The sequence below is a fragment of the Mus musculus genome, chromosome 1 (genome assembly GCF_000001635.26).
Source record: "Mus musculus strain C57BL/6J chromosome 1, GRCm38.p6 C57BL/6J".
Classification (NCBI taxonomy): Eukaryota; Metazoa; Chordata; class Mammalia; order Rodentia; family Muridae; genus Mus; species Mus musculus.
This window is the reverse complement of record NC_000067.6, coordinates 185,213,633-185,228,583: the sequence shown is the minus strand read 5'-3', so window position 1 is coordinate 185,228,583 and position 14,951 is coordinate 185,213,633. Positions and strand designations below refer to the sequence as shown.

Below are 14,951 nucleotides of genomic sequence, written 5' to 3'. Positions count from 1 at the left end.
ACAGCTGATGGGAAGTACCTGGGGCTGGAGGTGGGGCGGGGCTAATGTGCAAGCATGAAGATCACAGTTCGGATCCCTGGACTCTGTGAACGCCAGGCAAGCAATCAGTGTAACCGTATTCCTCACACTAGCAAATCACTTCATCAGAACCGACTAAGACTAAACCAATGTCCAACAGATCAATGCTTTGAAGCCCACCACTCCAAAAGGCCAAGAAATAATGGAGAACAAAAATACAGTAAGGCAGAGACTGGGAAGGAAGTAAAAGCTCGGCACCGAGCCATGGAACCTCGGGGCTCCTGACAGTTTGAGGGGAATCATGCTTTGCTGTGGGTAACTAGCCTCTGTGCTGGAACTGCCTGCCAGGACCTTCAGCCTCTGCCCCCAACTGAAAGCCAAGGCTGTCCACACGACACCTGATCACTGTCAGTGTTCAGAGGGGACAAAAGCACTCCCCACTCAGAACGACTAGGCTACACCTGGCTCGCATCAGTGTTGAAAGAAAGAACACTGAAGAAATAAGTCAACAGCACAAATCCAAGCTCATAGTGAGAACCAGCCTTGGGAAAGAGACGCTCTGTGGTCGCCTCTCAGGAAGGTCTGAAGCAGCTGCTTAGCATGGCTTGAAAGCCCACTTCAACCTTTAAACTAAGCCGGCTGTGTCTCCTGGGCAGCAAATGGCACCAAAGTCTACGGGAAAGAATGCTACGAGGTGAGAGATCTTCCAGAATTATTTCAAGTGAAAGATACTCTAAAACCCTGTAATCACCATGACTCATATTCCAGTTTTTGGCCTATAAACATGGCCCCTTTAAATCTGCATGCTCCGATGCCCTATTAGTCTGGTAAATCATGACGGCCCTTGACAACTGTATTATGTTCCCCTCTGTAAAACAGATGAAGCATACTTCAAAGTACTTTGAATAGAAATTCTCCCTGCTGACCACTGAAGCTGAGGACCTTGACCAGAACTACCTTGGGTCCATTTCCTGTCCTGTCTACCATCTGGCTACAATAGAGCCAGCCAATGCTATCCTTCCTACCACTTGCTCTAATGCACCAGTGAAAAGATGCCTTTCCAATGTAGGTTAGTGTAAGAAAGACAAGACAGCTTTTAGAAACAAGCCCAGAAAATTCAACTGGATTTCTACTGTGTCCCAGAGCAATTTGAAGTGTAAGAGGGAAGGAACCTGGTCACGTGGTGGTGGCGCACGCCTTTAATCCCAGCACTTGGGAGGCAGAGGCAGGCAGATTTCTGAGTTTGAGGCCAGCCTGGTCTACAGAGTCAGTTCCAGGACAGCCAGGGCTACACAGAGAAACCCTGTCTCGAAAAACCAAAAAAAAAAAAAAAAAAAAAAAAAAAAAAAAAAAAAAGAGGGACGGAACCTCACTAACAACCAACATAAATGGACAAAGCCTAGCGGGACGCCTACCCTCTCTGGAAGGCAGGTGCCATAGTGGAGCTGGCTCTGCCAGGCTCAGGGGACATGTTTCTCAAGCACTCTTAATGTACTTGATGTCAGAGGAGTGTTGCATTCCACAGAGGAGTTAGGAGGTAGGTTAAGCACACGTGAAAGAGAACCCGATTCAGGCTGCAGTTGCTTGGTCACTGGAGGTTTAGTCCACACTGACAACTGGACTCTTGAAGGTGGACAGAGACCACAGCCCCAGGCCTCCCCAAGTATGAACTGGTTTCTCAGCATGGCTAAGATGATTCTCCAGGAGCAAGCAAACCCCTCTGTAGCGAAGGAACCTCTTCCTACCATTTCTTATTTGTATCATCCTTCAAAGTGGGAGCAATGTCTTCTTTGAAGAGAGAAGTCACTGAGACCAGAGGTTCTTGGGACACAATAGTGTCCAGAGTTGCCCCACAGAGGTGACAATGCCAACCTCTTTGATATTCTACTGGACTCTATTCTCTATGAGCTGCAGGGTAAGCAGGGGTCCTCAAGGAGTACCAGGAAGTACAGGGATGCTCTATCCGACCACAGACACAAGCACCTCCGTGCTGATAGCCCCACACTCTCTCAGCGCAGTTTTCTCCTCGCCAACCTTGCCGTATGCTGCATTCTTCATTTTGATCATGTTCCTGCTCTCACCATCTTTCAAGGCATTTAACTTGTCGGCTTGTCTCCTGGCTGCTGTCAACTCCTCATGGGTGACTTCCACTCCGTTGAGTCCTGAGTATCCACTAAGCCTGTGTGACAGCTGACACCTCAGAACCAGAAGAGCAAAAAGGCTTCTTCTTCCTTAAAAAGGCTCGCCGGACTTCTGGCACCAAGCCTCTCTGCTGCAAACGCCTTTATTCTCTCAAGTCAACTTGCAGAGCAGTGATGGCAAGCACAGAAACAGAGCACCTGGGTCCAGCGGACGGGCCGGCCTCTCAGCACGGGACTCAGCTATGGTGGCTGCTGCCTCACTAACTCTTGGAAACATCTCTGTAGATTCTCTTCATGATCCAGCCTCACCATGGACTAGCTCTCCAGTGATGGACCAATGGCAGCAAAAGCTCACCTTCCTCCACTACTCAGCCTCTGCCCAACGGCAGCCGACTGAGAACACCCTCGGTGCTTATGGTTGCAGTGCCTGGACACCACTGAACAGAAAGGGTACAGCAAGACACTCTGGTTCCACTGTTGGCATCATCTTGAATGTGGACAAAATCCAGTTTTGTTCTGGGGAAGTCTGAGGTCTGTTCCTAGCAGGAGCCTTCGAAGTCTCCTTTCCACTTTACCTTCCTGTGGGTGATAATATCTGTGACCTTGGCGAGGACTTGGACTTCTGAATTTTGAGTATCTGACAAGCCTCTCATTTTGCTACTTGCTGTGCCTCTGGATATAACCCATTAGGGTTGCTCATAATCACAGAAAGTAGTTGACGTAACAGTCTTACCTCTGCTGAGTGACATGCCTGGTACAGCTGTGAGGAGAAACAAAGAAAAGGAGGAGGCCTTCCAGACCACAAACAAACGATGTAGGTAAAAACCATGATGGGGTCTGAACTGGGAGTGGGTAGGAGCCAGTGAGTCAAAACAGGTAAATCCATACACAGAAAGTCAGTCAGTTGTCACTGGAGGACAGGAAAGTCTAGGAAGTGACCAGTAATGGGTAATGGGGGTTCTCTTAGGGTAATTAAATATTATTAACTTCGATGGTGACAGTAGTTAGAGAACTTTGAGAATACTAAGAAAACTGAGTTGTATACTTTAAGAGTGAATTATATAGTATGCAAGTCACCAATATAACATACATGTAACGTAACAATGTTGACACAAATCTGAGTGATTGAAATGACACATTAAATACTTGTTTAACACAGAGAATGGAGTAAAGAGTTAGAAGACACTCTGACGGCCAATCCTGGTTATCACCAACTAGAACTAGGAAGAACCTCATGGCTGAGCACTGAGCGGAAGACAGGCTTCCATTTCGATACCTAAAGTGGAAAGGTCCATCTTAAAATGTGGGCATCATTTTCCAGTAGCAGCCCACACCATGAGGTCCTTTGCTGTCTGCCTCTGCTCCTGCTGCCAAGTTCATCTACCCCACCTTCACTGATACAGAAGCCTGCTTCTTCAGGCTTCCAACACTGACTGAAGACAGTGGCTCTCCAGGAACCTTCCAGGCCTTCAGCACCACACTAGGACTGCTGAGACAGCCAGAGGCATGGACTAACTCAGAGCTACAGGCTCTGAGTTTCCAGGGTTTTGTCAGACACTCGGGTCATGTCATGGACCAGTTTAATAGGTCCCTTCTAACATAGTCATTCCTCTGATTCGCTTCCCCTAGGGAACAGTGACTAATACAGGAACTAAAAAGTGATGAGGTATATACAAAATAAATAGCCAAATTGCAGATGGAAATTTAACTACAACAATCACAAAATCATAAAATGAAAGCCTTGATGAAAGCCTTATGTATCAGGCTGACTAAAAATGCAAAATCCAGCTATCTATTAAAAACACAAATTAGCTTCAAAACCCTAAGTCAGCTAAGATGGAAAGGCTTGGAAAGAGGCACGCCATGGAGGAACAGCCTGTGTGAGGTGCAGACAGGACAGATATACTACACACCAGCAGGGACACTGCACACTTCCAAGCAGGAGCCGTGGAGAAGTACGACAAGCATACAGGGAGACACTCGCTCTACAGGAGAACTGCTCAGTCCTGACACAACTCTGGCAAAGCTCAAAGGAAGAGGCAGCTCCACAAAACACGGACATTTCCACTTTCTTCTCTCGCTGATGCAAAGAACAGAAATCAGGAAGAACAGAGAAGACATGAACAGAGCGGCCCACCTGAAATATAGAGAACCTTCCCGATCAACAGCAGAATTCTTCCCAGAGATGAACATCTTTTAGAACAGACCATATATTAATCTATAAAATGGGCTCTATAGATTTCAACAGTTTGGAAGTACATAACAGCCCTCTGATAACAGGGTAAAATCAGAACTACTCAGCAGAAAGAAATCTGGCGAATTCCCGATAACAGTTTTCCTTCTCTGCAGTTCTCCTTCTGTGACCGAGTCATCTGAAGCCAGGAGAAAATGCCAGCAGTGGGCCACCGTGGGTTCTAAAACATGTGCTCTTCTGACTTCCACAGTGAGATTTCACACTGTCCCACTCCACCGGCCCTGGGTCCTGAAGCTGTGAACTCTGCCTCTGTCCAGCACACTGCACTCACCATCAGTCTCTTAGTAGTCATTTTGTTTATTAAGGCAACAGCCTGAATATCATAGAGCAGATAACTTATTCTACTTAATAATGACTCCCAAATGCAAAGGTGGATGCTGCTGGCAATTTTATTACAGCATATTGTTAAAATGTTTCAACCTCATTGCTGATTATTGTTGTGACTATCTTTACTGCATCTAACTTATAAATTAAATTTCTCAAAGGTATGCACATGTACATATGAGATAAGTAGTACATATAGGATCTGTAGCTCTCCTAGAGGCTTCAGGCACCTACAGGGGTCTCATGAAGAGTCCCCCTCATCCTTAAGGGAAGACTACTGCATCTACAAACTAAGGAACATACTTCTAGCTCACAGATAAAAAAGAAGCCAAAAGAGATCAGAAAACATTTTGAACTGAATGAAATTGAAAACACACAACAAAACCTGTGGGAGCACAGAAGAACATATAGATTTATATTACAAGAAAAATACATTTAAAATAAATTATCTATAATGCTATCCTAAGAATCTAGAAAACAAAGACATAACTAAAGACAATGAAACAGGAAAAAATAATGAAGTTATCGAAACTCAAGTTTTGAAACTAACTGCTATGCTAGAACAAAAAGCTAAAATAAAGTAGACTAACCGAGGGAAAAGAGGAAAAGAATAAAAACACCACAAACATGGTATGAATTGAGGAAGTACACAAATCATAGAATGGAAGAGAAGGTCTCTCCACACACAAAAGTCAATGATTTCAGAAACAAGCTATTTCTGGATGTCAAATGGCCAAGAAGTGATGTAGCAGGGTTGAAAATGGCTTTTAAGTAAAGCTACTCCCCCAGAAGAGCAAGTGAAGGGCCAAGTACTTCTCTCCCTCTGGTCACAATAATACTGCCACACTGCCCATGACAGAAACAAGTCAGTCAGACAGACAGATAGATAGATAGACAAACACTAAAAGCCTGACGACACATAGAGCTCGACCACTTGACCAAATAGCGTAGGAGCTCTCCTAGGTCTGGATTTCCTACTACGTGAAGTTTCCTGTTGCTTAGAGCAGTTTACGTTAGATCGTCCATGACTCACAGACGAAGGCATACTAAGATGTCCAGGGACTTGGTCTGCTTTGGCCACTGCTATATTCTCAGTGCCTAAAAGGGCCTGAAATGATATGACAGGCACAACAAACACTCCCTGAGTGAGCAGGCGAAAGCATCTACAATAGCTGAGGGATAAACCACCCAAGCAAGCAACATTCTCCATTGCCTGCTGCTGTGGATCCACTGAGTCCCCAGGGCCATGTTAGACACCTAAACCCTAATGTAAAATGAGGAGCTGAGGACCAATGAGAAGTGACGTCACAAAGTGAGCAAATGAATGCTGCTCTCGGGGATGGGATTGCTATAACAGGAGCAGGTATGCTATGAGGACAGGTGAGTTTACACACACACACACACACACACACACACTCTTTTCCTCCCTTTTTCTTTATCCCTCATCCATCTTCTGCCATGTTATGACGTATCAAGAAGAGCACTGTCAGATACTAAGTCCTTGGAGTTGATGTGGCCCTCCAGGACCACAGCCAATGACACGTTCACCACGAATCACAAAGTCTAGTCTTTTGTTGTAGCTTAGACTACAGTGCCCAACTATTTGTCAAGTCACTGAGATCCTTAAAGCAAATATCTAGTTAGTTACTACTAAGTAAACGTAAAAATGTTTGTGACAGATTTTTTTTCTAAATGTCAACCTGATATGCAAATGTGTCACTATCATTCCAAAAGGAAATGTCACTCTCAAAAACCATGCAGAGAACCAGCGAGATGGCTCCGTGGGTAAAGGCCTTATTATGTAAGCCTGACAACCTGAGTTCGATGCCTGGAACCCACTAAGGATGGGAGGAGGAGAGAACTGACTCCTCTGACCTCCACATATACCCCACCCGCACACAAGAATACAAACAAAACATGCTGTTATAAACACTCACAGGTTCTCGGGGCTCTGTCTCTTCCCATGCTCCCCAACTATCATCTTCCCAGCTTGATGTTTTACCTAGAGAGAGAGAGAGAGAACATGAAATTAAAATGAAAAGGTTTAACATATTTTTAATTTTTTTTCTCTAAATACAACAGAAAGAAATTTTTTTGTTTGTTTGGTTTTGTTGTTTTTGAGGCAGTCTCACTCACTGTGTAACTCTGGCTGTTCTGACACTTGTTACATAGGCCAGGCTGGCCTTGAACTCAGAGATCCCCTTGCCTCATCTCCTCCTGGGATCACGGATGCCTGCCACTGTACCTGGCAGAAGCCATCTCTGTACAATGTCAATGCTAAGGAAGAACGTGACTGTGTGAGCTGTCACCTCAGGGTTTGGCCATATACAGTATGAAGCAAGAAGCATAGATCCTACTTAATTTCCAAGTCTCTACCTAGCATAACTGTGTGCAAGTTACTTAAAATACTGGACACTGAGTAGATCCACGTTTAATCAAATGTAAAGGTGAGTTTAAAAATTAATCTGGGCATGGTGACACATGCCTATAATTACAGGTCTTGAGCGATAGAGGCAGAAGGATCAGAAGCTCAGAAATTCAAGGCCAGCCTTGACTACATAGCCAAGTTTGAGGACATACTAGGCTACCCTAGGCTCTGTCTCAAAAACAAAAACAAAAACTATACACACATCTTAATAGCGTTCTCACGCCCGGCCAGGAAGAACACAACAGACCAGAATCTTCTGCGGCAAAACTTTATTGCTTACATCTTCAGGAGCTAGGAGCGCAAACCCCCAGCCCCAAAAGCGAAAGCCACCCCAATAACGAAACCGAAACCCCTTTCCTATTTAGGAGAGTTATATTTCGCCTAGGACGCATCACTCCCTGATTGGCTGCAGCCCATGGCCGAGCTGACGTTCACGGGAAAGGCAGAGTACAAGTAGTCGTAAAATACCCTTGGCACATGCGCAGATTATTTGTTTACCACTTAGAACACAGGATGTCAGCGCCATCTTGTGACGGCGAATGTGGGGGCGGCTCCCAACACACACACAAAACATAACAAATACTTGTTACTTAAGATAAATAAATACACAGCAACAAACACATAAAATTTCATAATGATAGCTTCAAAGTGAATTGTTTTTCCTTTCTTCTTTATCTTTTTTGTTTGTTTGTTTTTGTTTTTTGAAACAAGTTTTTCCTGTGTAGCCCTGGCTGTCCTGGAACTCATTCTGCAGACCAGGCTGGCCTCAAACTCAGAGATCCACCTGCCTCTGCCTCTCAGAGTGCTGGAAAAGCATGCACCACCACTGCCCGACTGTATGTTGTATCTTGATAGGACAAGGTATTCATGGAGAACCTGAATTCTAAAACAAGACAAGTCCCCTATCCTACCCTTTTTTGATACTCTTATTTCTTACACCTGGGATAGTCTCCTTAGATTAAAACATATTCACTAATATAAGCAACAAGAAATTAAAAACCTCAGGAAGGTTTGGAAAGCACCGTTCCTTGGATGGATCATGCTGATTTTATATACTTTGCTCAGAACTTACTCAGAGGATTAGAATTACCATTCTCAAGCAATCAGAGACAAAAATGAGATACTCTATCATCCCAAATTAAAGTTAAAACCAATGAATTTCCAGGGAGACTCAGGCCTGAGACTCACACTGCAGATGTTTTATCAATGTTTTATTTATGAAATGCATTATGAAGTACCTAGTGCTTGTTCAAATCCCAGATGCAGCACTTCCTACCTCCGAGGAAGCAAACTGCCTCATCTGTAAGCTTTAGTTTCCTTGAATAGTACCTCTGAGAACTGTGGGGCCACAGCAGGACTTAGCAGCATCCCACGGGGTTCTGTATCTGATGCCTAAGTTCTCACTGCTAGCCATCATGATTTAGCCATCAAATATAACAACTATGAAGTAGAAATAGAATATATTTAAGCAATCAGCTTTCAAACCCTGAGGAAAAGTAGCATGGAAGATGAAGAGGCTCTTAAAGATTTACAGAGAAAGAAGCAATGAGAACATTCACTCACACACTTAGCTTTAAAGACTGCCAAAACAAAGGAGGCAGACATGATTTCCAAGTGTTACAGTCTGGTACTTGGAATCACTGCTCAATTAGTTTGTACTAACAACAGTCTAATCTTCAGCACTTAAATGCCAAATAATTACTTCCTAAAATCCAAATTTCACTGCTAGGCATATATTACGTCCTAAAATAGCATCACCCTTTGATTAAAATCACATGGCCAACAGGTTTCCAGATACAAGTCAATTAACAATCGCTCTGTTAAATACCATGTACCCGACCTTGTAGCAGGACCTAAGGAAAGTACACACACATTCCCTGCTCTTAAAGAATCTGTCTTAGGCTGGAGAGAGATGAACATTAAGTGATGTGACTGCTCCAGACCCTGGACAAGAGACACTTCACAGGTACGCACACGAGCACACACCCTGTGAGTAGTCACATCATTCTTCCTTTTTATTTTTATCCATTTGTATGTGTGAGTGCACATGTGTGTGAGTGCCCATGGGGCCAGAAGAAGGCATTGGATCCCTGGATGGACAAAGACAAGGGAAACATTTGGCTTATGGAGAAGGCCAAATGGTAACAGAGTCTGTCTGTGTCTCTTTCTCTGAGACAGAGTCTCATGTACACAAGGCTAGTTTAGACTTGCTAAAGAGTCAAGGATGACCCTTAAATTTCTGATCCTCCTGTCTCCTCCACCTAATAGTGTTAGAACTACAGGTGTGCACCACCACACCAGGGTTTTGCAGTTGTGTGAGTCACACCGAGGTCTCCATGCACACTAAGCAAGCACTCTACCAACTGAGCAAGTGCACTGGCCCATATTTATTTTTTGTTTGGTTGGGTTTTTTTTTTTGTTTGTTTGTTTTAAATTATTTTTTAAATAGAAATATCTCCTTGATACTCAGCCCTTAAGAGAGGTTTTAAAAACTTGAACAATTTCCCAGGAGTGGTGATACAAACCTTTAAATACCAGTACTCTTCTGTGAGTTTGAGGCCAACCTGATCTACAGAGTTGAAGGCCAGCCAATCCTATACGATGAACAATGTCTTCAAACTGTTTTGGATAACTAAATTTGGTTCTTTGGCCATATCATCCATTAAACACTGTCTTCATTCACCTGACTACATCACCAAAACAAACGATCTCACTGTGGGTTGATTCTGACAACTTAGTCAACCTAATCCTTTTAGAAGCCAGGCAATGGTGGCACACGCCTTTAACCCCAGCTGGTGGGAGACAGAGGCAGGCAGATTGCTGAGTTTGTGGCCAGCCTGATCTACAGAGTTAGTTCTAGGACAGCCAAGGCCACACAGAGAAATCTGTCTTGAAAAACCAAAAATCACAAGACAACAACAAAACAGTTTCAGAAAATGTACTGTCTTTAAATGAGAAATTAAAGTTCATGGTTCACATTTAAAATTGCTATAAAATTATTCATATATCAAATTACCAGAACATCAAAACAACCTTGCAGAATAAAAGCTCTCCAAGAAGCCACTCACTCACTCACTAATTCATTCATTCATTCAAAAAGTAGCATCTTCTCCGTGCTAGCTTCCAGATACAAAAGAAAGCCAGCCTCCAAAGAGCTCAGTTAGAGAACATAATCTCTGCTGAATGTACAACACTATAAAAGGGATTTTTATATTTCCTTTATATCGTTATAAAAAGAACCTGACTCAATTCACAAATGACTCATACAGTCAAGCGGAAGACAGCAGTTGTTTAGATTTCCTGCCCCTACAGAGATCCAATATCTCTTCATGTTACAATTTAAAGCATGCCAAAGAGAACGGCCCTGAGAAATATATTAAGAAATCTGTGTCAATGAAGGCTTACCCACTCTTCAATGCCTGACTAGAAAGTCACTTTCAACGGAAGGAAAAGAAAAATAACCTAGCGAGCTCCTACTGTCATGGGAATATATTCTCAGCATCATCAGACTATCAACAGACAGCTAGGTGAGTTAACATGTTCACTGAGCAAGTGTGGGGGCCAGAGCTACCCCCAAGACCCATGCTTTAAAAAGAATACCATCCATGTTATAGTGCTGTTTCCTTACTGATTAATCATTGATCAAGGTTATAGGTAAGCATAGAACGTGCTTAATATTAAATTATGAACTATTTAATTTTATGTTAATAGGGAACATTTCTGTAAAACCTGAGGTCTAGAAAGTTCATGTAATCACGAGGAAAAAAAGATTAATCTGTTTAATGTGTTATCTATTACTACAAAGAAAAGTTAGAAATATTTATTCTACGGCAACTGTCTCTTAGACAAGTAACTAGATCTGTAACTTCTGTAGTCTTAAAATAATTCAAAAGTCCTAAGCCCTGGTCTGAATTCAAATGCAGGTGCGTGGTAGAATGAGGCCTTGAGTGGCAACTTCTGAGGTGATCCGGGAGCAGCATAGTGATCCAAAAACCACCACACCACACAGCCACTGGTGGCTCCCAGTTTGCATCATGAGCTGTGTGGAACTCGTTAACACCAATGGCCACAGGACACATTATAGGGTGATTGTAACTGGATTTTTATCCCTTAAATAATCAGTAGCCACTCAATATCCAAAAGTAAGCGACACTATCACCAATGCATGTGTCTCTCCTTTTATTAAAGCACAACATAACAAAACTCATCAGAAAAAAAATAAAATAGCAATCACATTACTTTGTTTGCCTTCAAAACCCCAGAATTACAGACTTCCTGCCAGTTTCCCTCTGGGGAGAGGGAGGGAGAAACAACAAAAGAATAAGAAAGAAACTAAAAAGTAAGAATGACTGGTGGCTTGGAGACCACCCCTTTCTCCAGGAGTTTGAGCAGTCTGCATGGGTCCAGGGCTCCAGGCCTTGACTCTCCTATACACACTCAGGCCCTCCCACACACACTCAGTTCCACATATCTGCCTGATGGCCCAGGGATCACAGGTCTTAGGAACACTAATGTCAACATAGATCAAACGGCCTGATACCATCTTCTCCTCCCTGCCATCAATCGCTGCCCACTCACTGTCAGGCAGGGTCAACAGCAGCCACAAATGTAATTTTAAATTAACTAGTAATTGCACTTAAAAGGACTAAATTTAATATTATATTTAAATATAATATAACCAGATGCTATCATTCTAATATATAAATGAAATGGTAAGACTTCCCATACTAAGTCTTATAACCCAGTGCAGCACTTTGAGCATGTCTTGCCTGTACGAGCCACATTCCAAAGGCTCACTAGCACATGTGGCAGTAACTACGGAGCTAAGGGCAGGCAAGTCTGGAGTAAGTAATGATACAGTACTAGGGCGCCTGGGGTAGATAATAAATTTTACCCAGGAGAGCTGTAGAGCTTGGGCAGTTTAATTAACCCCTTGCTGCCCCACCTTTCTCTCTAGCAGGATGAAGCTAACAGCTGCACCCGCCTCATTGCTGCAGTCTCCAACCTGCAAACATCACTCGATCTTTGCCTAGCCTGTCATATTAACTACATGCCTTCCTACAGAGCTCTTTCCAGGTGATCATGCAAGAGGTAGTCACACGTAAAGACCACTGTGCTTTCTGTTTACTTTGGTTTTTAAATGGGTCAGCACTAAAGCCAAATAATACATCTTATATATTAAAAGAACTTACCATTAATTCTGTTTAACCCTTTCTATCCCTAGTATTCTCTTTGCTTTCAAACATATTTTACTGTCTCCCTCGAAAGGGGTCCCTGCATCTCTCTTGACTTCTTCCTTGCTTCCTGGCCTCTCTAGGTATCACTCCATCTTAAATACAGAAATCTAAAAATCCCAATCTAGGATCCACATGAGAGGAGGGCATGTGATACTTGTCTTTCTGGGCTTTTGTTATTTTACTCTATATACTTTCCAGTTTCATTCACTTTTCTGAAAAGTTCTTAATTTCATTTTCCTTTTGTGCTGAATGATAATTCCACTCCCCATTATGAGTTGGTGGGCATCCTGGCTGGTTCTATTTTCTATCGACTGCTCAACTTGAGCAGCAGTGAAGTGGATGTGCACTTATGTCCTGGTACACAGCCCTTTCACTAAAGCCCAGCGTCGGTAGAGTGGGGTCATGGGAGAGCTCTAGTGTTAGTTTTCTGAGAACCCTTCACACTGACTCCATAGTGGCTGCGCCAGTTTAGGCCCACTGCCACCAACAGTGAATGTGGGTCCCTCTTTCTCCTCACCCTCACAAACAGTTGTTGTCTTGATAATAGCCATTCTGATTGTAGCAAGTCAAAATATCAAAGTAAGCTAAATTTTAATTTCCCTGATGGCTAATGATAATGAACACTTTAAAAAAAATGTTTCTTGGCCACTTCTACTGCTTCTCTTGAGGACTCTGTTCGGGTCGATTCTGCCTGTTTTCACATGGTTAGTTTTCTGAGATCTCTGTATATTCTAATCTTCTGTGAGAAGTGTAGCCAAGAAAAGGTTTTTTCCTACTCTGTAAGCTGCCTGTTTATTGGCAGTTTCAGATACTTTTACTGAATAGAAAATATTAATTTCATGGGGTCCTATTCGCCAAATATTAGCCTTGTTTCCTGGACAACCAGAGTCCTTTTTAGAAAGCCTTTGCTCTGCACTTATCTTACAGAGTACTCTCTACACTTTCTCCTAGATGTTTCACAGTTTGGGTTCTTATGTGAGGTTGATGATCCATTTGAGTTGATGTTGTCTGTGGTGGTAGTTAAGGATCTAGTTTTGATCTTCTACATGTAGGCACTAAGTTTTCCTAATATCACATGATGAAAATGTAGTCTCTTCTCCAGTGTGTTTTTGGCATCTTTGTCAAAACTAAGGTATCTGAAAGCTGCTCAGACCGCTCTCATTGATTTGATCTGTGTTTTTCTCTGTGTCAACACAATGCTGCTTTCATTACTGTGACCCTGTGGTAACTGAATCCAATATGGTGGCTCCTCCATTGTTATATCCTGTGGTAGCTGAATCCAGTATGGTGACTCCTCCATTGTTGTATCCTGTGGTAGCTGAATCCAGTATGGTGACTCCTCCATTGTTGTATCCTGTGGTAGCTGAATCCAGTATGGTGACTCCTCCATTGTTGTATCCTGTGGTAGCTGAATCCAGTATGGTGACTCCTCCATTGTTGTATCCTGTGGTAGCTGAATCCAGTATGGTGGCTCCTCCATTGTTATATCCTGTGGTAGCTGAATCCAGTATGGTGGCTCCTCCATTGTTACATCCTATGGTAACTTTGAATCCAGTATGGTGGCTCTTCCATTGTTATATCATATGGCAACTTTGAATCCAGTATGGTGGCTCCTGGCTCCTCCATTCTTATTCTTTTATTTAGGGATGCTTCAGCTAACTAGGGTGCTTTGTGCTTTCATGTGAATTATGATTTTAGTTTTTTATTTCTGCAAAGAATGGTGCTGGAGTTGTGACCAGGGTTACAATAAAGCTGCATGTTCTTTGTTAAGATGGCCACATTAACAATCCACGAGCATGGAGGGCTTTTCACTTTCCAGTGTCTTCCTTAGCTTCTCTCTTCGGTACTTTCAGGTTCCCCATAGAGGTTGATCACGTCACAGGTTACATTTATTCTAAGGTTAACAACCTTGTTTGTTTGGTTTTGAGACTATGGTGAATAGGGCTGTTTTCTAATTTTTCTCAGTATGGTTGTATAAAGGAAAGCTATTTTTTAAACAATAATGTTGTACCTTGCTCCCTTTGCTCAGTATCAGTCCTAAGAGTTTCTGGTGGTCTTATAAGATTCTTATGTGCAGAGGCACATGCATGGCACAGAGGAGGGAACCCCGCCGACCAAGACTGAGGAACACTTGCCAGAGTGAAATGTGACAAGGGGGTAAAAATGACTGAAACTAATCTCTGCGTAGTCTCGAGACTCCGGTTCTATATCTTCCTCCCTTAACCTTTTCTAATACTCAACCACTTTCCTTGTGGAAATCATTTTTTTTTTTAAATTAAATCCTTTCTCTTACTGTTTGTCTTTCCTCCTTTCTTTCTTTTTTTTTTTCTTTTTTTTTTTCAAGATTTATTTATTTATTATATGTAAGTACACTGTAGCTGTCTTCAGACACGCCAGAAGAGGGCGTCAGATCTTGTTACAGATGGTTGTGAGCCACCATGTGGTTGCTGGGATTTGAACTCTGGACCTTCGGAAGAGCAGTCGGGTGCTCTTACCCACTGAGCCAACTCACCAGCCCCGAAATCATTTTTTATAGTTAAAAATGAATC

At 42.8% G+C, this 14,951-nt stretch overlaps 1 protein-coding gene across 2 annotated transcripts in view; it reads right to left on the bottom strand.

Moving 5' to 3' along the window:
* Positions 1-14,951, bottom strand: part of Rab3gap2 (RAB3 GTPase activating protein subunit 2) — an 82,669-nt gene that overhangs the window by 58,173 nt on the left and 9,545 nt on the right. For both annotated transcript variants that reach the window (XM_006497216.4, NM_001163754.1), the window contains exon 2: positions 6,675-6,739. In XM_006497216.4, the coding sequence (XP_006497279.1) occupies positions 6,675-6,739 (65 nt within the window). The remainder of the gene's footprint in view (positions 1-6,674; positions 6,740-14,951) is intronic.